Here is a 24439-nt window from a genome sequence, read left to right as displayed (position 1 = left end):
AATCAAGCAACGCTTTCTAAGACTCAGACTTGGTGAAGTCCTAACGCTAGACCTCATGCCAAAATGGAAGAAGGGTCCGCGAGTAGGCACCCACGTGTGCCGTCTATGTCATCTGGCAGAAGAAAACATGGTGCATGTGGTCTGTATTTGCCCAGCTTTGGCTGTTGAAAGAAGATTTTTTCTGAAAAAATAACTAAATGGTTTAGGGATCAGATCCTGTAGACAAGCACTAACCGAAGCATTCAATCCACGAAATACCATATTGAATATTAGGCTGGTTCAAATTTTGGAAATTCTTTCACTCACAACTTTCTCTCCCAAAACAATTCAGTGATAGAGAGGGTGAAAAATGTAACAAAATCCCGACCCAGTAAAAACACCTCAAAGAATCGATGGTTCTTAGGTAATATCGCAGGGTACACAGCCAGCGTGGTAACAAAGTCTCGGACCAACAATTGGAATTAAGTAGGAGCAAACCAAATCTGTAGAATGTATTATAGTATTTTTATCGCATAACTTTTATTGTAGCATAAATGTCTTATTGCATCAATATTGTTCTGTTAAATTTTATGTTGAAGGAATACTTTTTTAATGGTTTTAATTAAGTAATAAAACAAACTTTCATCTTCAAGAGGGGCTGCAGAGCTTCTCGATGAGTCATGGGCACGAGGAACAAGGTGTAGGTATAGCGGGATATGGAGGGCATGAGTTTGGTGGTGGATGGAACAGGGTTTGGATCCAGTGGAGGCGAATTTGGTAGACATTGTCAATTTTTTGTCAGAACTATTTGAGAAAGACTGCATTACAGCGAAAAAATTGGTATAGATCTGCAATTGCAGCCGATAATGGGCTAAAGGATGGGAAGTCTGTAGGAAAGGATGTTTTCATTTGTAGAGTGATAAAGTGTATACAGCTGAAGAAGCATCCAGCATGTAGGTATAAGGTATTATGGGTTATTTGTTTGGTTTTGAATTTGGCCAGGAAATCCTCTTTTGGTGGTTAAAAGATTTGCTATGAAGTTATCGACTTTTCTATGCCTGATTTCATGTAGAAGATTTAAGGATGTTAAGGTGTTACAGGTTTGTGGTAGAGGCTACACTCCACAACGTGTATTTTTTTAGATAAGGAGGACTAATACATGCATGTCGAATTACATTTTTAATCCAAGCTTTGAGGGCAATGAGAATTTATGTGTGGTAGATTGTATGTAAGTGTATGGGGGTAAGGTGATAGAGTCTAGACATAAGATGGATAAGCAATTGTTGATTTCATATATAGAGCCTTTTAGAGCTGTAACATCTGGGACAATGGCATGATTGTTGAAAATAATAAAGAGGGAAGCTGGCATTGATGTGGAGAGTTTTGGAGCACATTCAGTAAGGGGTGCTATGGCTAGTAAGGTAATATGGTCAGGTGCAAGTTTTGAAAATGTTTTGAAGGCATTTGATTGGTATTAAACTTGTGTATTTTTGAGGCATTGTTTCAGGCCTGTAGTGCATGTTCTGAGAGCAGTTTTGGAACGCTTTAAACATCTGTAACGAAAAGGAGACCCAGCCGGGGGCCGCGGGAGGAGCCAGCAGTCACTTCCAGGGCAGCAGCCCTTTAAATTTCGGCCTGCACTCCCGCTCGTGGGACGAAAAGGAGACCCAGCCTGGGGCCGTGGGAGGAGCCAGCAGTCACTTCCAGGGCAGGAGCCCTTTAAATTTCGGCCCGCACTCCCGCTCGCGGGATGGAAAGGAGACCCAGCCGGGGGCCGCGGGAGGAGCCAGCAGTCACTTCCAGGGCAGGAGCCCTTTAAATTTCGGCCCGCACTCCCGCTCGCGGGACGAAAAGGAGACCCAGTTGGGGCTGCGGGAGGAGCCAGCAGTCACTTCCAGGGCAGGAGCGCTTAAAATTTCGGCCCGTACTCGGGCGGGCCCGTCTTGTGCCCGTCCGGAGCCCGGAGGAGACTGGGCTGGGCCCCCCCTCTTTCATCTGCGGAACGAGTTTAGATGCCTTGTTAAGGGAATTGCCCAGTGCACTGAGCGGCTCTGCTTACGGAAAATGGACCAGCCCTTGCCCAACCAAGCCTGATTAAGACCGGGACAGGCTTGACTTTTCAACGGGAGGACTCAAGTAAGACTATTATTTTTCTTTGGCTTTCGGTAGTTTTAACTATGGGGAAAAGGAAAGCTGGTGACCCGCCAGCATTACTGGATGGTAAAAAAAAACTGAAAAAGCGTCCTAGGAAACTAACCGACAAGGCCGCACATGGGGGCCCGAAATCATTGGACGAGATTGATTTATTATTTGAGGAGGTGGAGGCCATACTTAATAGTGAATTAGGTACCTGCGCAACTTTGCCTCAGAGCTAGTCACCACTTAATTCTAAAAAGATCCAGGAATTCTTCAAGAAAGCCAAATAGTTATCTCTGGGGCATCAAATGATGGCACAGGGGAAATGCCCATTGCTAACGCCACTATTCCCTCTATACAGCAGGGTATGGTGGCTTATAGAAGTAACTCCAATTCCTCATGCACCCAGGGGGCTTCCCTAGCAGAAGGAATTGAACGTATTCCCCCACTTTTGAGTCCTGAGATAAGGATTGTCCCTAATGTGCCATGTAGAAATCGCTTTGAGTTCCTGACCGAGGAGGGCGACTTGACTGAGAGCCATGACCTCCCTTCGACCAAGATAGATATCGAGGCTGCTATCTCCCCTCCTAGTACTGCTATGTGCTCTGAGCCATCTTCCAGTAAAGCTAACTTGCCTCTAATTCTTCATAGAGTAGAAGAAGTTAGGAATCTAGTACTGCAGTTAACCAAACTCCTACAGGGGAAAATGGTCCAGCAACCGAGATGTAAGTGCCTAAAGCTAGAGATAGTTGAGGAAGGTGGAATTGTGGCGCCCAAATTAGTTTCATCCGATATTATTGCGAACAAGGGGCCTGCTGACTATTCCCAAAGCTCGGGGTCCTATCTGGGTCCCACAGGGGCTAACTTTAATCCCTATATAGCCAAACACAAAAGCAAATTTATAGGGTGCAATAGTTCCATTCCTGGTGGAACTTTGGCGGTGAGTGATGTTGACCCTGTCGGTAGCTGCTTCGCCCCACCGAACCGTAATTTCTCTATGAGACATAATACCACTACTAGTATTTTAAAGACTATGGATGGCCCTTTTCCTATTATTGATAGACATCCTACCAATACTCTGATTAAGGGCTCAACCTGCATTACTCCCTCCCAAAGAGCTCATAATGCCCCTGATATGCCTTTATCAAGCATAGGCTCTAGGTATGGAGGCAATACTCTCTTTCTAACTAATGTTCCAAAGCTGCCACCCAGGTCTGTGGAGGACCAAGAGTCTAGGCTTAATAAGGTGATTCATTGGTTGCGTCATCGTCAGGGATGCCTCTCAGTCATACGCTCGGACATACTAAAAACTGAAAGATGGAGCCCTTCTGGGTCAAACTTCGATGTAATTGTAATTGTATTTTGGGACAAAATTATGGCAGACCAACTTATCGACTTTGTTGCACGCATGTGCCAGCTCAAGGGGTTAAAAGGAGAAGGCATTATGTTAGTTCCCAAATTGGTGGATTTAAAACAGGCACTTGCGATTGGTCACAATACCTATACTAACAGGAGAGTCTCCCGGGAGGAAGGCGAACTTATGCTTTATGGCTCTGTATGACTGTCTTCTGCCCAGGAAGCCATGAAAAGGGACACTTCAGAGGAACTACAAACAATTAGATTGGATAAGACTATTGATGAATTGAACCACAAGGATGTTTTTCCTACAACTGCGACACTAAAATATCCATAATGACTTGGAATCTTGCTGGCCTTCCCAGGAAACTGGATGATATTGATTGGGTTACTTATATAAAGTCCCAAGATGTGTGTCTTTTTCAAGAAACATGGGTTGAGGATCGAACTAGTATAGATGGGTTTCTTTCTTTTAATGTCCCTGCACAACCATCAGAGACAGCAACAGGTCGAGCAAAAGGGGGACTTTTAATTCTTTTAAATTTAAAATTGCAATGTGTTTACAAGGTTTTAAAATTTGATTGTCTGATCTGATGGGCTTACAAATTTCTTTCCAGCAAAATTTTAATATAATTCTTATTATTGTATACGCACGATCAGTCTCACGCGGATCAGAATCACATATTTTAACTCTACTTGCAGATTTTTTAGACACTATACAAACTATTTCTTATTTAATTATTGCTGGGGATGTAAATTGTACCTTCGAACCCTCTGAGGTTTTTAGCGATGTAACTATGGAGGAGGATGAATTATGGGGAATTGCACAATTGAATGGAGATAGCTCTTGCCCACGTTCTCGTGTTGCAAGTCAGCTAGCCTCTCTATGTTTAAAATTTGTCCTTAGGGCTTGTAGTGGGCGTACTCCTTCTGATTTAAACCTTGCTCCTACATTCCAAGGAGGTTCTTCGACCAGCGTTATTGATTATTTTCTAGTGGATGTGCGACTCTGGCCGCTATTGCAGGACATGAAGGTGGATTCCAGGTGTGAGAGTGATCATAACCCCCTGTTACTCACCCTCACTGGGAATATTTTTGGTAGAACCTCAAATATGCAACTTACAATGGTCCCCCCTCCTATTTTTAATAATGCTTATTCAAAGGTTGGGTGGCCAAAAGTAATGTCAAACCCTTATTTGTTACGCAAGATCTACCGAATGTTTCTTGATAATTTGGCAGCCTATGAAGATTCTGACCCTGAGGCTATTCCTCTTCTTGACATTCATGCAGACATGACGATCCAACTTCAAAGTATTTTTTACAAAAAGGTTAAGGCAAGCCCGAGAGGCAGGGCTCTGAACAACAGTAGATGGTTCAACGACACATGTATGAGGGCTAAACTTGATCTAAAAAAGGCCATTAATGTTGGGATCCCGGGGGCGATCAAACAAGCAAGATGTACTTACAAAAAGACAATGTTACACTCAAAGAAATCTTGGGAAGACTTAATTTGGCAGGAGCTGTTGGTCGCCTCAAAAACAAATAACAACCATTTTTTTTGGGAACTGTTAACTAACCATGAGGGAGGGAGTAGATCTAATGTAAGGAATCATATTCAACCTGAATGCTGGGTGGAACATTACACTAATCTCTATGAGGGACCTACCTCCTCTGTGGTCTCTGATTGTGACAATGTGGGCCTAGACCCCCTCACTCTTTTAAATGACCCTGAGAGTTATGTTTGTTTCTCGCTAGAAGAAACTGCTGATGCTATTAATTCTTTGAAATCTGGCAAAGCCCCAGGACCAGATAAAATTCCAGGCGATCTATATAAATTTGAGCCATGTATATGGACTTGGTATATCAACTTATTGTCTAATACAATCATTAAAGGAGGGCAGATCCCCGAGACATGGAAGGGTGCCGAAATCATCCCCATTTACAAAAAGGGCAACCCAAATCTCCAACTATAGACCGGTTAGTTTAATTGACAACTTGCAAAACATCTTCGCCAAGCAGCTTTTAGGAAGACTATCGAGCTGGGTTATGGAACAACAGATCCTCTCTCCGTTACAGGCGGGGTTCCGGCCTAAACTGAGTACGATAGATCAGGCCTTTAGGCTGGCTGTGCTCCATTGGAAATATGTAGCCCTGGCAAAGCAACCCTTATATGTTGCCTTCGTTGACTTGCGCTCTGCCTTTGATTTGGTCTCAAGGGAAAAGCTTTGGGAAGTGTTATATAAAATAGGGATACCAGTTCAGACTATTTTCCTACTGAAACGTATGCATGAAGATACATATGCTCAAGTGAGGTGGGGCAAACAAGGAGAGTTGACTAACAAATTCCCTATCAAAAGAGGCGTTCGACAGGGTTGTGTGTTGGCACCACTCTTGTTTTCCCTATTTATCAATGAAGTAGTGCAAGAATTGAGGGCATGTCAGAATGATGCTCCCATTTTAGTCAGTCAGAAAATCCCTATTCTTCTTTTTGCGGATGACTCTTTACTTATTTCAAAAACCCCTATGGGTTTACAAATCCTTGTGGACAAATGTAATTCATTCTGTCGGAATTCTGGCCTTGAACTGAACCTAAAGAAAACTAAATTGATGGTCCTTCGTTCTGGACCTCAGAAGAAATGCACCATAAGGCTAAATGGTGTTATATTAGACCAGGTTAGTTCCATCGATTACCTGGGTGTGAGACTCACAGATTCACTTCATTGGGAGGAACAGATTAGCAAGAGTGCCGGGCTCTTGCAACATCGGGCAGCATCCATATTGCGCCTTTATAGAAGCACTATTGCCAAAGCTGTATCCCCAGCATTAAAGATTTACGTGGCTAAGGTGCAGGGCGCTGCTGTCTATGGAGCAGAGATTTGGGGTATGTCAGACAGTAGCAGATTGACTAAAATTGAGAATAACTTTGCTCTGGCTCTATGTGCATGTCCCACTAGCACCCCATTAATTCCTTTATTTTTAGACTTAGGGTTAAAATGAATGGCTGATTTAATTAGTTTACGACCTTTGCTGTATTGGGTGAGGGTATGGATAGTCCCCGAATTGGTCGTATATAAGTCCTCACTTTTAGAATTGCTAAAATGTACTAATTCTACCTCTATCCCATGGATAAAACATGTATCGAGCTGGCTCTGTTTATTGGGATTGAGAGATTTATGGGAGAACCCTTATCAACTTGAGAAATCCCACGTCATAGTATTGAAGGGAGCCTACTGGTCCTATGTACGGAACAATTATATTGTTTCCAAATCTAGTGGTCGCCTAACTAACCTTTTTATTGACTTCAAATGGTACCCGGAATTCGAATCATATCTAGATATAATACTTGACCTATTAGGAAAAGGACTGTATGCCAGACTCCGTTTCGGAACATTACCATTAATGGCCCTGACGAGCACATGGGGATCCAATTTAACGTCTGATATATGTCCTGTGTGTGGTAATTCCCCGGAAACAGTAGAGCACTTTATATTTTTCTGTCCTGCTTACTTTACCCCTAGGTCTAAATGGATTTGTGGCATTTGTCGGGAATTGAAGTTAAGAAAATGTGCTTTAGCTTTGAGAATTTTAAAAAGCCAAAATTCAAGTGTGTCAATTTATGCTGTAAGTAAGTTTTTAGTGGAGGCATGGCGTATACGTAATTTTTATTTATAATGATTTTAACTGATTTTAGCTTGGACAGAATGGATTTTAATCTTTTTGTAAACTCAGTATATGGTTCACTTGTATTGCTTATTTATGATGCTTTTTATTTGTATTGTATTGCTTTGATGGTCTGCTGGCCGAATAAAGCTTGTTGTGTGTGTGAAACATCTGTAATGCTAGCCTCCGATCTTGTAATGAAATCGCAATTCTCCAAAAGTAATGTAGAGAGAATCTACATTTCATTAAAGATACAGGATTATCCCTCCCTCCTCCCCATGGGAGGCATGGAATGGAAGGTGTATGTGAAGTGTTTGGTAAAAAAAAAGAGTGAGCATTGGTTATAATGTTATTTGTTTTGTTGTAGCATCATTGGATGTGACATGGAAAATAAGATTTTGGAGTGAAAGGAGTTTAAATCATTTTGAAGCATATTTAAAAGAGGGAGAATATTCTAAGATATGGACTAATATAGTGTGTTTTGTTCTATTTCTGGAATGGTGACTATGGTAATGTGTTTTATTTAAAAGAGCTGCTGTGGGATTGGCATTAAAAGATGTAATGCATAATGTTAGCCTCCAAATCTTTAATGAAATCTAGATTCTCTCTACATTTCCTTTAGAGAATCGCTATTCTTTCTAGACAAATGATGGAGTCATCAGCAGGTAGCAGGAAGTTCAATAATGGCTTCATTGAGCCAGACCTCCATGAGGAGTCAAAGTTGTCACAGCTGAAAAGATCTGATATTGCCATTTTTTATTTAGCCCTTTGACCTGCTATTGTGGAGAAGGTATACGAGTGAGAAGTCATTTGGGAGTGGTAATCGGAGGGTGATGTGGATGAAATTTGATAAGGTTGTGCTCATTGCTAATCTGTCATTACTAGAGTGATCAGCCTTCGTAGGACCTGATACTGTAGGTTTTTTATAAGTGATTTGACAGTGTATGTGGTAAATATCAAAACCATATCCTGCTAGTGGACATTTTATTCATTCTCTGACAGGTATTGTGTTGTTGATCGTTGGGTCCTGGTTCTTTCTTTCTCCTTGGAATGGTAGTGAGCATGCGCCACAAGGTGAGAGATGAAATTTGAGTGAATGGAGAAGGCAATAGATTGAAAGCTCAACAAATCCATTTTACTTCTGCAGATAAGGGGCGGATTTCCTGGATTTTACCTTTTGTGTTGGTGGGGATCAAAGTCAAATTGGGGGTAAGGATACATGTCCTAGGTATAGTGAGGTGTCTTGGAATTAGAGACTTCGAGAGTTTGTGGAGAGATTGAGTATGGCTGAGTGACCTTACAGTGCCTGAGCAAATAGTTGAGCATGGGTGAAGGAAATATCAGATGGTAGGAGAGGAGTTGAAGGAAGTTTATGGGTGACAGGTGGAGGAGGATTGAAAATGTGTTCTAGGCCAGTCGTAGTTTGGTAAAAGGGTTGCAACTTTCTGATTAGTTCATAGGAACATTGGTCTGGTAGAGGAGAGTTGGGATGTTGGAAGACCGCTTATGGAGGGTCATTACCCCCACAAGTTGTTAGGATTCAGTTGAGTGACCAGTTTGAGATGGTGTGTCCTGAAAGGGGTGAGGAATTTCAAGGGCATTGAGAATACATTTGTGATTTGAGAAAATGTATAAAGATGAGGTGTTTAAGGAATTTCAAGGGATTTGGAGGTGTGGAGGCATAAGAGGATCTACAGTGTGGGGGGGAGGGAATGGAGTAAAGGTAAATAGGTGATAAGTATTATTGCCAAAGAAAATGGAGTGCATTTTTAATACCTTGTGTTTAAGTAGTAAAGTTTGAAAGAAAGGATTGAAGGTCATTACTGAAGGCTTGAGTCATGGTTTTGTTGCTGTTGTAGTGTTTTATGTTAGCTTTGGCAGTGAAGGAGGAGTACAAGACAGTAAGGATGGAGGCAGCAGTGATTCTTCCATTTGGGCAGAGAGGTCTCCCCACCAGCTGCAAGAGCAGCAGATATGAAAAATAAAATGGTAATAAAATGAGTTTATTAATATTTTATTCTTCACTGCTGCTCCCAGGCCAAGCCAAGAGTCAGGGCAAGGCAGGCCATTGCTGCTCGTTTGCCACAGGGGAGGAGTGGTGCCCATTCCTATTTTATGTGTGCATGTCACTTTGGCTGGCTATCTTGTAACAGCCAACCTGACGTGCGTTTTAAACCTCTCCAACACGAGCTGTCTTAAACAGCTGGGTGGACTGAAGGCACAGACTCCAGTGCCTAAAATAGCATTGAGCCAGTCTTGCCAACCAATCCTGGCGCTTCTCTCGTGCTAATTAATATTATCAGCAGCACGAGTGCAGCATCTGGAGTGGTAGAGGGGAGTAGGCTGAGGCTCGAGGACTCTCGCTGCGACTGCCGGAGATGAGAACACTGACTGCGCGTGGGTAAATAACTTTTTTTTGTTGTTATTACTGTTTTGAACTACTGCCAGTCATTATGAGAAGCCTGCACTGGCTTCATCCTCAACTTCAGAGCTCTCAATCACGGCCCATTATAAATAAAACACTGTTAGCGAGCTATGATTTAAAGTTTTGCCATCAAGCCTAAAGGCATTGGTGGCTTATTATAGTGCCTGTCACAGGGTTAAAACATACACTTCGTTCCAGCACCCTTCCACTTCTAAATATCACCACCCGCCACTGAATGGAGGTTAAAGTCTCAACCTGGAGTGGCATGTCAGAAAGGACAAATAAAAAATTACAATTTTTTACAAATATATGCACAATCATAACTCCTGGATGAGCCTTCTTGCTGCTGTTAATACTCATCCCAGTCCTGTCTTCAGAAACTGGGAAACTGCAACAGGAGTGTCCATGATCTGCATTGTCAATGCAAGAGCAACAGCAGTCTGGGGTTTACCAGTTTTCCTTTCTGAATCAGTCTGTACATTGAAATCACTGTCTGATGGGTGTTGAGCCACATGTCTGAAATGTGAGGAATCTCGCATAATGGATCTCCCAGGACGTTGGGTAGTCACCATTGTCCTTTGATGGTTACAACATGGAATGGCCCAGCATCAAATGAAGCATCAGACTTATGTTTTCTTGGCAGACGAATGAGCCCACGATCTCCTTTTGTGAAGATAATGTCTTTTGCATGTTGTCTCTTGTCTGGATAGGCCTTCATTTTCACTTTACGATCCAAGGGCCAGATGTAGGTAGGTTTCATATTGCGACTAGCAATCTGCGAGTCATAGCGACTCGCAAATTGCAACTCGCAATATGAAATGGAGAAAGGTGTCTCAGACACCTTCTGCGACTCGCTATGGGGTCGCAAAGACCCACCTCATGAATATGAGGTGGGTCGCAGTTTGCGACCCAATAGCGAGTCTAGGCACTCACAGGGATGGTGGCCTGCTGGAGACAGCAGACCACCATGTCCGTGACAGCTTTTTTTAATAAAGCAGTTTTTTTTTTTCTTTTTGCAGCCCGTTTTCCTTAAAGGAAAAAGGGTTGCAAAAAGAAAAAATACCGAAACCATTTAGTTTCGTTTTTTTCAGAGTAGGCAGTGGTCCATAGGATCACTGCCTGCTCTGAAAAAATATTTTTGTGGGCATTCACAAAGGGGAAGGGGTCCCCTGGGGACCCCTTCCCTTTTGCGGATGAGTTACCATCCACTTCAAGTGGATGGTAACTGCGAGTTGGTTTGCGACCGCTTACGCGGTCTCAAAGCAACTCTGCATCGCGATGCGGTCGCAAATAGGAAGGGAACACCCCTTCCTATTTGCGAGTCGGAATCACATTTTGCGAGTCGGTACCGACTCGCAAAATGTGATTCTGCATCGCGTAAGGCCTTTTGCGCCGCGCAAACAGCGTTTTTCGCCGTTTGCGAGGCGCAAAAGGCTTACTACATCTAGCCCCAAGTCTTTTATTCAGGTTTCTTCGTCAGATCTTGTTTTTGTGTCTGTCCATTGAGGTAACTTGGTTGTCATTGCTCTCCCAAACATCAATGTTGCAGGGCTTTCACCTACGTTTACATACTCCAAACATTGATTCTGGCCTTTCACTGAGTCACATGTGCATCCATGAGCAGTTTGCTTGGACGACGGCAAACTATGGGAGAGGACAGTCGATCTTAGGGTTACGTATCCTGTATCTCATCTCCAGTTGTAGCGTCTTCCCCAGCCTGGGTACCCACCAATGAATACACCACACACCGGGCTATGTATTACATGTCTTTAATTGTCTGCCTATAACTGTGAACTTAACATTCTAAACTTGCATTCACTTCACCAGTGATAACACTTAACATCACAGCTCTACGGAGTCCTTCAGGAGCTACAGGGGTTCCATCATTCATACTCACATGAAACTCCACCTCCTATACTCTTGCTCAAGATGTCCAAGAGCTTTAGCACTAATTTTCTCTGGGGAACCTTGCCTGATAAAATTTGCCTATTTCAATAACTTATTTCCCTTTTTTTATTTAAAAAAACACTGATTTTTAGTGTACGAGGTTGCACTTCTCTACATGTCTCGAGCTACTAATGCATGAAACGCTCTTTCGTGAAAACAGAACCACTCACCGTTAGATATGGACCCTTTTATTCATGCTGCCCACGGTCCTTTTTAACAAAAGTACTAAGATACAAGGGCTCTGCCACTGATGACTGTGATTAGTAAAACATGAGAGGAAGAGAGAGGCATATAAGAAGAGGAGAGAAAAAGACAAACTGATGTATTTAAAATGCGTTACAATATAGCCCTACCTGATGTTACTGGATGTCACCTACATTTTTTTTATTTATTTCAGGCGCGGGTTACTTTCTTTGATGTTGCTGCCCGTTTCTCTGAAGAAGAGTGGAAGCTTTTACATGAATGGCAGAAGGACCTTTACAGCAACGTGATGGAAGAAATTCAGCGGGCCTTCATCTCACTTGGTAAAATGGCATACATTTAAAGATGTAAAATGTACGACATGTTTTCAGGTTCACGTTAGTAGATCGGAGTATCATTCAATCAATTGCCTGGACATATCGTGAGGGAAAGAAATGGCACCTTCATACCTTTTTAACTTTATTTCTGCTCATTTGAGAGACAGGTCCTCTTCCATGTCACAGGCTGTAAGATCTGACTATAAACGTGTTTGTGACATATTTTTAAGCATATGAGTATTGGTCTAATGCAGTAAAACAGATAGGCTTCCCATTGTGTTGGTTGTTACTGAGTTTTCTACTATTTTATGTGCACCAACTCAGCATCTTTGAGTCATTGATGCTCGATTGAGTGAGTCTTAGTTTGGTCATCGGGTCATTGATTCCACTTAATGGTTAAGTTCTTACATGTGATTCTTATGATTTTATATTTACAGAGAGCAGAATAGTAAACTCTTTTCTACATAAGGCAGTTTGACATTTTTCACTCTTTACTCGTGTGATTTGCCTGTTTTCCGGAGCACTGAGCACTTGATGTTGGTTTCCTTCATTCAAAACTAGTTCAACTCTGTAATAGGTGCTCCGCATCTATTGTTTGCTTTTTGTTTCTTACGAAATTGTAACTCAGTGGTTATTGTTGAGTTCGATATTTCCTGGTAGAAGGAAGTAATGATGGATAAGAAGCTCTAGTTATAATCCTCTTCTACAGTATCTACGTTTATGTATTCTGAACTGCTGTTTATTTTGTGAGACCAGATATGCATTCATAATTTTATCTGTAATTTTGTTTTGTGGTTCATGAAGGGCTGACTCCCTCTTGAACTGATAAAATAATGTCAAGTGATAAGTAAATTGCACTCATTAGATAATCTTAAGTGACAAGTAGAACAGTCTTTCAACTCACCATTTATTCGCTAGGTCGCTTACAAAGAACGAAGGCCCTCAAATCCAAGACAAGTCATTACTTACTCTCAGTTACGCATGTCATACAACACTAATCACACGCTTTTAAGAGCCCGAACGAGGGAACACCGTCCATCACGTAAGCTTGTCTAACTATGAGAGTGGTATTTTGATGCACTATCTAATGAATCTGTTAGAAATTGAAGTCTGAGCATATGGATGATGAGGGTAATCAGTCTCAGACTACCTGGTAAGCTTATATTTCCCCCTATAAAATTTAGTATTATAGTATTGTTCCTCCAAAAAATGCTCCCGATAATGTCTGCGCCGGTTCTTACGTTTTATAAAAAACAATGAATTTATATATAGTGCTATGGGAACCCGTGTAGATGCTGTAATATTGAAGGGGATGTTCTAAACCATCAAGAGAGGTAAGGTCCTGTGTTTTGTTAACCTGTGTTTCCCCCAAAAAAGTGTATCTGATTCATTGTGTAAGGTACTGAACAGTGCACTCAATGCTGCATTATTAATAATTGTTTTTTAATGTGTAAATGCATCATTAATAATTGTTTCCTAATGTATAACTGTATAAATAACTGTTTCTAAATGTGAAATGTTATCACAGTTAAATAGTTATATGAACAATATAACACGGGCCCCCAATGTAGGGTCAGGAGGTCCATACCCAAGCCATAAATGTTTGTACAATTCTAAATAGAAGTCGTGTACAAAGTCTCCTGTAATCCTAAAAATCAGTCAAGGATACGTATCTACTAGACCGATGTTGGACAGGAACACTTAGCTCCACATCAGTTACCCCTCGCTTATTTGACTATGATAGATTGATTATAATTTGCATTATATGCAAATGCATTATATTCATTTGGCTATGATAGATGCATTATAATTTCCCCTCCCCTCAATGGCAACCTGCTAGACCTCACATGCTCAGTGATAGCGGATTGATGTCATTTGATAAATCCATATGATTTTCTTTTTATTGAGGAGTCTTTTCCAAAATGCTAATTGTGATTCCTTCTCAAAATAGGTCCTCTTATTGCCGGATCTGTATTTTCATTAAGATATAAAGACAAGGAGAATCTGAATATATTGGACAATCAGGATTCTGAAAGACATCATAGAATTAACCATCAAACACGTGAGTGAGAATTGAAGACATAAAGCACAGGGTTTTGCTTTTACCTCTGATTTTCTGATTTGTGTTCTTATTTTCTATACCTCATTGGTCCTTTATGGCTCTTGGTCTTTAATTCTCTTTCAAGCTCTCTTTCCCTTCCTTTCTCACCCAACCCACCTCTCAGTACATGTAGCACCACTCCTCTTCCAAACTAGTTTCACCAAAGCCTGTGAGAATTGATAGTTTGTAGTATTCTGTTACTTTTTAATTAATTATCCACAGATTATTGTAATGACTGACCACATTGCCTTAGGTTTTCTGTTTTTCTGTCATTTATTGTTGATATTTCTATGTGTGTTTATGCATGTTTATTTTGTGTTAAGGGAGGAAATTACGTTTCACTAAATGGATTTCCACATCTGTTTTACAGGTATATTTACATTCACAGTCTGTATCTGTTGGGTTTTAGTGTGAGACATAGGCATTTACGATAAAAGAATACACCCACCTGAGAACATAAACATTGTGGTACTAGCACATGCGCATATCCACCAAAATTAAACTTTATTAGGAAATAGTACCACATTTTTAAAACTCATAATGCCATCAATATGAACAAATATTATTCAGCTTGGAGTCAATGATTACAAGCATAGCGAGAGATGTAAAAGAAACACTAATTTATGCATTTTTCTGTTTTAAAAAATAAATGCAGACAAATGTATTGTATTCTGTCTCCATTACACGCATACATCTGTCGCAACAGAAACGTCAAATTGTAAATTAAACTCACATAAGAATAAACTCACAGATCAAATAAAAACATTCTTATTCCATTCACATACATTACTCATTAAATGTATGAATTTTCTTCACAAGTAATTTCCTATTTGTACATCACACTAATTCCTCATAGAAGAGTCATACATCTTTTTTAAATGCTTATCAGATCTTAGGCCGTGTACCAATTTGTTTCTCAGTATGAAAGTAACCTAACGATTGATTCTTGCTGCGGACGTGCTTTTGAGAAGCCCAGAAACATGTACCTTACCAACAGATGTTCTGAATTTCCCACCTATTTATTCTTTCTCTTCAGCATCTTCTCTTTATGAGACACTTTTCCTTCTCTTTTCTAAGTAGCATGAAATCCATTTAACCTACTTGAAATCTGTAGAAACATCGTTTCTCTAGTAAATGAGAATAGGTTTTCAAATAAGAGCTCATACTCTTTCTGACATAGACATTTGGGTACTTTATATGCTATATTATGTTATGTCGATTTGTGTAGCGCACTAATCATCCATGAGGGTATCCAGGCACTTGAGCAGGTGTGTAGGCGTGAGGTCCCCATACAGTTATTCAAAGAGCAAGGTCTTCAGATTTTTGAGGAACTCCAGAAGTAAGGAGGAGGCTCTGATATGTTGTGGGGGGTCGTTCCATATTTTGGTGCAAAGTAGCAGAAAGGTGACCTCCTGCTCTGCTTTTGTAAATGCGGGGTGTGCATGCGAGTGACAGAAAGGCTGATCGTAAATGTCTGGCAGGCTAGTTAAAGGGTATGCTGCTGTTCAGTTATGCTGACCCAGTGTTGTGTATGTGTGTGTGCAGAGCTGGAATTGGCTGAGTTTGTGAATGAAGAGCCATTGAAGCTCTCCGAAGTGGGATGAGATCGGGGTGTGCTGTGGGAGGTTGAGTATGAGTCTTGTGACAGCATTCTGGATGGTCTGAAGTCTGTGTAGGACCTCCTTCGAGATTCCGGCTTAGAGTGAGTTGCCATAGTTGAGTCTGCTTGTGATGATTGCTTTTGTGATGGTGCGTCTGGTGTTCTTTGGCAGCCACTTGTAGATCTTTCGTAGCATACGTAGGATGTGGAAGCAGGCAGCATTCACTGCATTGAATTGTGCTGTCATGTTAAGCTTGTCGTCCAGGATGATCCCCAGATTTCTGGTGTGGTTGGTAGGTGTTGATATTGGTCCTAGATCTGTCCACTACTAGTTGGCGTCACACAGGGAGGTTGTCTTTCCGAAGAACTGTAATTACTTCTTGTTGAAGTTGAGCTTAAACCAGGTGGTTCTTATCCATTCTGCTACCATGGTCATACAATTGGTGAAGTTGGCTCTGATGGTGGTTATCTTGTCAGTCAGGGAGAGGATGAGTTAAGTGTCATCAGCATAGGAGATTAGGTTTATGTCTTGGGATCGGATGATATTGGAGAGTGGAGAAATGTAGATGTAGAACAAGTTAGGGCTGAGAGATGATTTCTGGGGGACTCTCCAGATCAGGCTCTAAGGGCCAGATGTACGAAGGTAGTTGGATTTCTTAATGGTCCAAATCGGTATTTTGGGCCATTAACAAATGCAAACTGGGCTTTTCTTGAGTACAAAGCCCTTTAAGGAATCACAAATTGCGAATTCTACTCTGTAGAAATAACAATTTGTGATTAACAGAATAGGAAATGCAAATAGGGATTTCCTATTTGCATTTCCTATTCTGATGTATCATGCATTTCCAAAATGCGATTTGGGCATTTTGGAGATGCAATTCCCAACAACTGGTGGCGGTGGTAACAAGATGCAATTAAAAAAAAAAGCACCCCAAGGTACTTCTTTTCTTTGCAATAGAGCACATATGCCCCTCAGACATATGCGTGCTCTACAGGTGCACCCCTATTTTTGGGGTGCACTAAGGGGGGCCTTTTTCCCATTGCCATCGCAGATTTAGCATTTCCTGAATAGCGATTTCTTAAAAAGAAGTCGCTGTTTAGGAAATGTAAAACCAGCCCTTTGACTCAAATGCAATGGAATTTCTTAATAGCGATTCCCTTCTTTGTAGGAATGGCTATTAGGAAATCGGAATCTTTGTACATAGCATTTTGGATTTCTTATTTATCGATTTCTATGAAGTCAATATTTAAGAAATGCAAAATTGCATTTTCGTACATCTGGCCCTCAGTCTCCAATGTGAAGGGTGGCAGTCTGACTTTTTTGGTTCTTCCTGTGAGGGAGAAGCAGATCCATTTGAGTGCAGGTCTTTGGGTGTACAGCTCATGGAGTCTTCTGATGAGCATGTTGTGGTAGCCCATGTCGAATGCCATGGAGAGGTCAAGCAAAATGGGGGCTGCTGTTAATCCTCTGTCTAGGTTGGTCTAGATGTCATCAGTGGCTGTGATCAGTGCTGTTCCGGTGCTGCGTTTTTTTCTGACTCCTGATTGAGTGTTGTTCAGTAGGTGGTGGTGTTTAAGTTTGGTTGTTAGTTGCTGGTTGATGGCCTTCTTTATCAGTGGCTGGATAGGGGAGCAGACAGATAGAACAGAAGTTGTTCAGTGGCTCAGGTTGGCCGCCGGCTTCTTGACGAGGGCGGTGACTGCTGCATGCTTCCAATCTTCCGGGAATGTGGCAGATGTGATGGAGGCATTGATGATGTGGGTGAGGTCAGTGCTGATGGAGGATGCTCTTAGGTTGTAGATGTGGATGGGGCATGGGCCTGTTGGAGTCTTGAGTGTATGGTCTGCATGATCGTCGCTGTATCTTCTTTGCTGAGAGTTTTCTAATCGGTCAAGTGGCCTTCTTGGTTGGTGATGGGCAGATTTTCAATGAGATCGTGGTGTCTGTTTTTTGTGTGAAGTTGCTGTCCGCGATTTTTCAGTGGAAGAAGTTGGATTGCTTGTCCCAGAGTTTTTCGGAGGGGGTGATGCTGTTGATGCCGACAGTGTGGTGACGTCCTTGACAAGAGTCCTTGGTATGGTCTGTACAAGCAGATGAAACAGTATGTCTTCAGCCGTGACGTTTGTCAAAAAAGTAACAGCTCCACCACTGCACGTCCACCACAGACACCCCTCTTATTTTCAACTAAACCCCTTCAATGTGTGTATTTTGATAATTGCAGACCTTTAAATTCTAATAGGGTGTTTAAAGTAATTCTTCTAGCGATAGATTCATGTTCTAGAGTCCTATGGGTGTGACCAAAGTGATCGGCTGATGCTCGAACTGTTATTAAAGATTTGCAAGTCTTTGTGGGGAAATATGCTGTAGCAGCATTCCACTTGGACCAGGGACCTGCATTTGTCGCTAAGGCTTACATGGGTACCATGGGACCCCTGGTTGTTGCTGTGCAATACTCCTTTCCCTATTACCCTGAATTAACCTTAGCAGCTGCAGTATTAGGTTCAAGTGTAGTTGGATTATTCACTTGTATGGAGTCCAGAGAGCTTTAAATAATCATTCTGCCTAGAAGATCTTTGGGAGGCCAGATGTAGATTCCATAGCTCAATAAATCTTGGCATGGTGGCTGCAGACACACCTCAATTAATGTTTTGCTGCCTTACAGGAATGATAAGACTTCTGTTAAGAGCACTCAAATAAAATTAACAAACATTAAGAATTGAAGGATCAACCAGCATCTGCCAGCTGGATTCCAAATATTAGGGATCTTGTCTGAGAGAAGATTATTGACATAAAGGAATTTGGCCCATCATACCGAGTACCCGTGCCAGTCCTATGCAGTCAAGGTAAAAGAATTTTGATCTTGCTTACACTTGCTGGTTGTAAAAATAAATACTTTGTTTTTATTGACCTAATAAAGCTACACCATGTGGCCAGTCCTACAAAGTAGGCCAGTAGGGCTCTTGAGTAGGTACCTGTCTCCTCTCACTAGAGTGCGTGAGATCCCTTGACAAAATTTAAGTAATAAAAATATTGCTTCTCCCCGGATGGGAACTTCAGATGCTGCATTTCCACTAGTTCCTGTTGCAACTGCCAATACAGAAGATGCTCCAGATGTGAGCTTACAGTCTACAACTGCTGTTTCAGATAATGAAATTGTGCATTACCAACCACCTTTAGAAGAAACTACCTTTACCATGTAAGGCCCCTGTTTTTTTCTTAGACTGCCTCTGGTTACTTTATGGCCATTGATGGTTATTCTTCAGTCTCTTCACACACTTCTTTAGATAGGGTACTGCTTTTCTTCTTTGGCTAAAAAAGTCTTACTTGATTCCTCCATGGTCCTATATATATTTAGATTGCCATTTTTTTCCTTTTCATTTGGATTGGATTTGTTAAAGTTTTCTTTTTGATTTTGAATGGACTTTACCTTCCAGAACACACTGTTCTGGAAGTGGTAGTGAGGCGTTGAAGCTTCATTCTTCCTTGCATAAGGTACAAATAGACCTGCCCCTAGTCAACCTTTCTGCATTTATCGTCTCTAATGGAATTGTGTGGGATAAGGTCCCATTTGATATTTTTGGTCCTCTTGAAAGTTTACAAATACCATATGTTGTCAAGATATCTGTGGATGACATAATTGTTCCGTGTGCTATCTCAGATGAACACGATGTGACCACTGTGAGAAGTATGCTTTCCGAGAGGGAAAGCTACATAGTATTTGAAACCCAGGATTTGTATTTGAATTCTGCTAATTAAGGGGAAGTATTTTGTTATCATCGTTATGCTCTTCACTATTTACCCAGAGCTAGTTCTCCACGTGCAGTTTTAATTACGCTCAATGAGAACATTGCCTAACGCCATCAGTGGATAGTTCAAAAACATATATGAGAAAGTTTGCATATTTTTCAGGACACAACCTATTAGATCCAAGTTCTTGTTATTATAAGCTTACCCCTCCTCCAGCAAAGAATAGCATTTGACTCAAAAGAATTTTAATTATTCTGATTGATTTATATCCCAAGTGACTCTACAGGGTAATGAATATTGGAAAAATAATACTGATTTAAAATTGATTTGTGTAACACACCATTGCAAGTACAGGGCACAGATGCTTTGTTTAAAGCCAGTCTAATACCTAGACAAATGGTTTTACTGAACAAACAGCGCAACAAACAACTTGCATGGGTCTGGCTAAAATTAAATAAATTATTACACATAGCATTCCCTCCATTGCATGTTCTCACAATTGGCAACGTTTAGCAGTCTTCACAGAAGAGCAATTAAATGGCATGATACAGAATGGTACATATAATTCTTCAATTTCAGGTCCAAGTAGGTGGTTAGTGTGACCAGTCAGCACTAGTGATTGTCATGCACTTTTTAAAATTCCACTTTGTGTTTTAAAGCTAGCAGACCAGACCCTGGGTATTTGCATTCACAACATTCAGTGATTGTTGCAGCCTTTAGCATACGGAAATTGCGCCAGCAATGGTACCAACATTCCACATTAGCTGCAGTAAAGGAACATCTATTTCTCCTTTCTGATGGCATGGCTATACAAGATTTCTTGCTGGGTCCTAGATCACCATGTCAAAAACGCTTTCTGTATGCCATATATAATGAGATTTGAAAAAACGATTAAAACAGTTTGACAGGAAAAAAATTGAAGAAATATTGGCTGTTGTTTACAATAGTATGGCTACAGTGTCAACTCATATTTATTCTTTGAATAATATTGTGTCATCTGCATTCGATAGTATACAGCATGATATGTCCTTATTACAGCATGGGCTGCGCCAATTGAGATTGGTTATGCAATTGAGTTGGACATTGCAGGTTTTAAAATCAAATTGAGTACTGTGGAAGTATCTGAACATAGTTGTTTTTGCCATATAATTTAACATGCATATAGAGACTGATGGTGAAAAAAATGCAACTTTTACCCTGTTGAACAATAAGTTGTTAGAAAAATTACCCTTTTCAGTAGCTAAAACGCCTTCTGTTGTGTAGTTAATTCTTGACTTTATCTTGCCAATCTCTACATTTCAATTTTTATCTTGTTTGAAACATTATCAACTGTGCAGATATGAAGCTGTGGGGGATAGTCTTGTTCACGAGTCCTGGGTTTTACCTTTCGATTAATGATGTCAGAGTGGGGAAACTGGAGTCTTCCTTAGTGGAAACGAATGTGAAACCATGTTTGGCCATTTATCACTCTGTAAAGAGGTAATGCTGCATGGCGCCTGCAATGCGTACATGGTCAACCTGGTGTATTATCTGAAAGGTGCATCAGATTCCTTGATTTGCTCAGAGTTCTGATTGCTCTCGAATGGGACTTATTTGGTCCTGAACGACCAAGATTTTTGTGGGGTGAAACCAAGTGTCCCATATGTGGTGACGGTCTCCAAGGTTAATATCTTGACTTCATTAATCCTATCCGGTATAAGCACATCAGATTTTTTCATTAATTCGTCATGTCAGCAACAATGGTAAATTGTCTATAGGTGGTGTGCTTCATACGGTCTGTACATGTTCCCTCTAAAGCATTGTGCCGCTCGCATCCTTAAAGGTAGGGACCTAACACTGGACAGGAAGAGTTCAGTGGGGCTTGTCCCCACAGTTGCAATAGAGCTAGAGGCCAACGCAGGAAGCGGGAGCATTCTCAAAGGTCCTAAGACTCTTTGGGCTCGGACACGGAGCGAATGGAGTCAAGGTATAGACCAGAACACTATGAGCCTGCTAGCGAGATGGGCTTTGGACACGCTTGAGTGGCCACAACATCTGAGACTGGACCTCCGGAAGCTCAGAGCTGAGATAGGTACCATGAACTGGGCTTTGTAATCCTCTGTAGGGATTACCAGGCCACTAGGTCCTATTGTTGTAGTGCTCAAGCTTGGGGGAATGTGGGTACTTAAAAGCCTCAGTTGTAATGCTTTTTTGGGTGATATTGTTTGGGGGTGACGTATCATTCTGGGGTGGAAGTGTGAGTAGGGGGAGTTTGGGAGAGTTCTTTGGGAGAGGTTCGGCCCTGTTGACAGTAGCTTATAATACATTGCATGCAGGGTTCATGGTACAGATTAGCCTCAATCAGGTTGTCAACTGAATGGGGGGGGGGCACCCAGTGGGACAGCCTATGCAGAGGCCCATCAGGGATCCCGAAAGGAGGCCCCCTGCTGGACGAATCTATGTTACTAACCACTTAATGCCCTGTCTCAAGCATGTGGAATGTCAACAGGCTGATTGACCATATTAAGTATGAGGCTTACTTTGGGCTAGCAAAAAAAACAGGGTGAAGATGTCTTTATGCTGCAAGAGGCCCAGCTGATGGGTACAAGATACCCACTCATGGCCAGATACATGTATGACAGGGTGTTTCACGTGGGGGTATGCCAGGGGTTCTTGTGGGGTGGCCATCCTCTTATATAGGTGGGTACCCATTGAGGTGTCCCAAACTGAATCAGATCTGCAGGGTAAATATGTGATGGTGGAGGAGGCGATTTCTGGACAAAATACAACTTGATGAGTGTATACGTTCCCCTGCAGTTAATGGAAGAGACGCTGAGCATGCTCAAGACCATAATGATAAGAATTCCACATGACGTACAATCATGGGGGGGCTTTAATATGGGGATGTCCTACCAAGAGGATTGCTTGAGGGTCTCTGTGGACTGCTCGGGGGACAGAGTCATGGCTTGCAACTTGGGCATCGGGTCTGGGTCTTTGTACATGTATCATGCCTGGCACCCATGGGAGACAGAATATACACACATCTCTGCTGCCCCTAGATCTCCTTTTGCTACCGACCCCAAACCTGCTCCTCACAATGAGATCATATATATTAGCCAGGGAAATTTCAGACCATTTGCTTGTGGTGGTGCATGTGGGGGGACCCAAGCCTGGGCACCTGCCTATTTGGCGGCTTGGGGCTTGGTGCTTGGCTCTTAGCGAATAAGGAGGTGTTCCATCATCTCTTGTGTGAGTTAGACACCTTCCTAGAATGGAACAAGGGGTCCATAGTGTCCCATGGCACCCTGTGAGGAGGCAGATAGGAAATGCATGCAGGGGCTCACAAGATACGATTTCAGGGCAAATGGCCGGCAAACTATGCAGCAGATAACATACCGGAAACAGACATAGTCCCCTTCAAGCAGAAGGGCAATAGGGACGAAATAAAGGGGCCCTAACATGCATTTAAGAGGGTGTCTTTGCAACAGCCAGAGGAACGCCAGTGCTGAATCGACACATAGAGTCAGTTATATGAATGGAGAAACAGCAAGCTTCTTTAGTGTCTGGTCACACTTGGAGCAGTAGTGAGAGTGATTCCGAGTGTGAATGACCGTTGGTAGGAAGGGTTGAGGGGGCCCAGGAGATCGCGGTTGTGTATACGGAATACTACAGGTCCTTATGTGCGAGACGTGAGCACCCGAAGGGATTACTTGACTCCCCTACTTGCAGAAGTGCTTTGCTGGACCTATTGATGGCAGACAGTGGGGGGTCTTGATCAACCATTAACTGTGGAGGAGCTAGTTACTGCATTCTTGGATATGTAAGGCACTGGGACCGGATAGGGTCCCTTTTGGGCACTAACAGAGATTTAGAAAATCCCTTGTGACACTTTTACTGGGCATGTACAACCAGGCCATAGCAAAGGGCCACCTGTCTGAAGGCATACACCTAGCGACCACAGTAGTGCTTCATAAAGAGGGGAGTATCCTAGACAAATGTTCCTCATATCGACCAATCTCCCTCAATAACAACAAACTCAAACTATATGCCAAAAGGGTGGTTTACAGGCTACACTGGGTGATTCCCACTCTGGTGTATGCCCATCAGTATGGCTTTAGGCCCCAATGAAGCACCTGTCCCTGCATGGGTAGGGTGCAAATGGTGGAAACCTACAGAGAACACCTAGTGGGGGAGAACGCATTTCAGCTTTTACATTTAAAAGAGGTCTAAATTCATAATCTATGTGAAGATCTTACATACGAAGTTGAGGGCACAGTGTGGCCTAATGGCATGCTATTCTACACCTTCCTTGTAGGAAAGGGTGCTAGGCAGGGCTATCCTGTCTCCTCTGTTGTTTGCCTTGGCAATGGAGCCTTTGGCAACGTGGGTCAGACGCTCAGGTGGAGTGGTTTCTGTCGAGTGGAGGGTCGCACAGTCCTCTTTTTTTTGTTTAAATCTGCTTTATTGATTTTTTTTTTACATATTTTGCTTAATCACATTACAAGTATTTAGCAGGTGAAGAAAAGAGTTCAAGTTTGTCTGGCTAGCAGTGGGCTCATGGCATGCATTACAGATGACAACAACAGACATATGGTCGCTAAGATGAACTTCTACAAGTTGATACCACTCATACCCTAGCAGTTACTGGAATAAAACAGAAGCTGTTTAACATAACATTATGAACATGAAAACAAAGATATGCTGCTGTAGTTGCCGTTTTACGGCTATTCTATTTGGAGTATTCCTGTGCAAATATGATAACAGTTGGTGGAGCTTTACTTAAGGGATAATATCAGTGCCTGGACCAAAGGGTGTTGCAAGGAGAGTAATGTGACTCGTATTCAATGCAGTGTTTACTCTTGTGTTGTCACAGTATTATGTAGCGGAGTATGAGCAGGGGTGTCTGGGCTAGTGGCCAAGGCAAAGTCAGATAGAATGACACCACAGGGAGAGACTAGCGGGTATTTTCAGAGTCCTAATGTGTTCTCCT

At 42.0% G+C, this 24439-nt stretch overlaps 1 protein-coding gene across 6 annotated transcripts in view; it reads left to right on the top strand.

The window, feature by feature from the left end:
* Positions 1 to 24439, top strand: part of LOC138268245 (zinc finger protein 182-like) — a 673880-nt gene that overhangs the window by 119437 nt on the left and 530004 nt on the right. For all 6 annotated transcript variants that reach the window (XM_069217720.1, XM_069217721.1, XM_069217724.1 and 3 more), the window contains exons 2-3: positions 11901 to 12027; positions 13973 to 14083. In XM_069217720.1, coding sequence (XP_069073821.1) covers positions 11901 to 12027; positions 13973 to 14083 — 238 coding nt within the window. The remainder of the gene's footprint in view (positions 1 to 11900; positions 12028 to 13972; positions 14084 to 24439) is intronic.

Source organism: Pleurodeles waltl, chromosome 12, assembly GCF_031143425.1.
Source record: "Pleurodeles waltl isolate 20211129_DDA chromosome 12, aPleWal1.hap1.20221129, whole genome shotgun sequence".
NCBI lineage: Eukaryota > Metazoa > Chordata > Amphibia > Caudata > Salamandridae > Pleurodeles > Pleurodeles waltl.
This window is presented reverse-complemented; position numbering and strand designations above follow the sequence as displayed.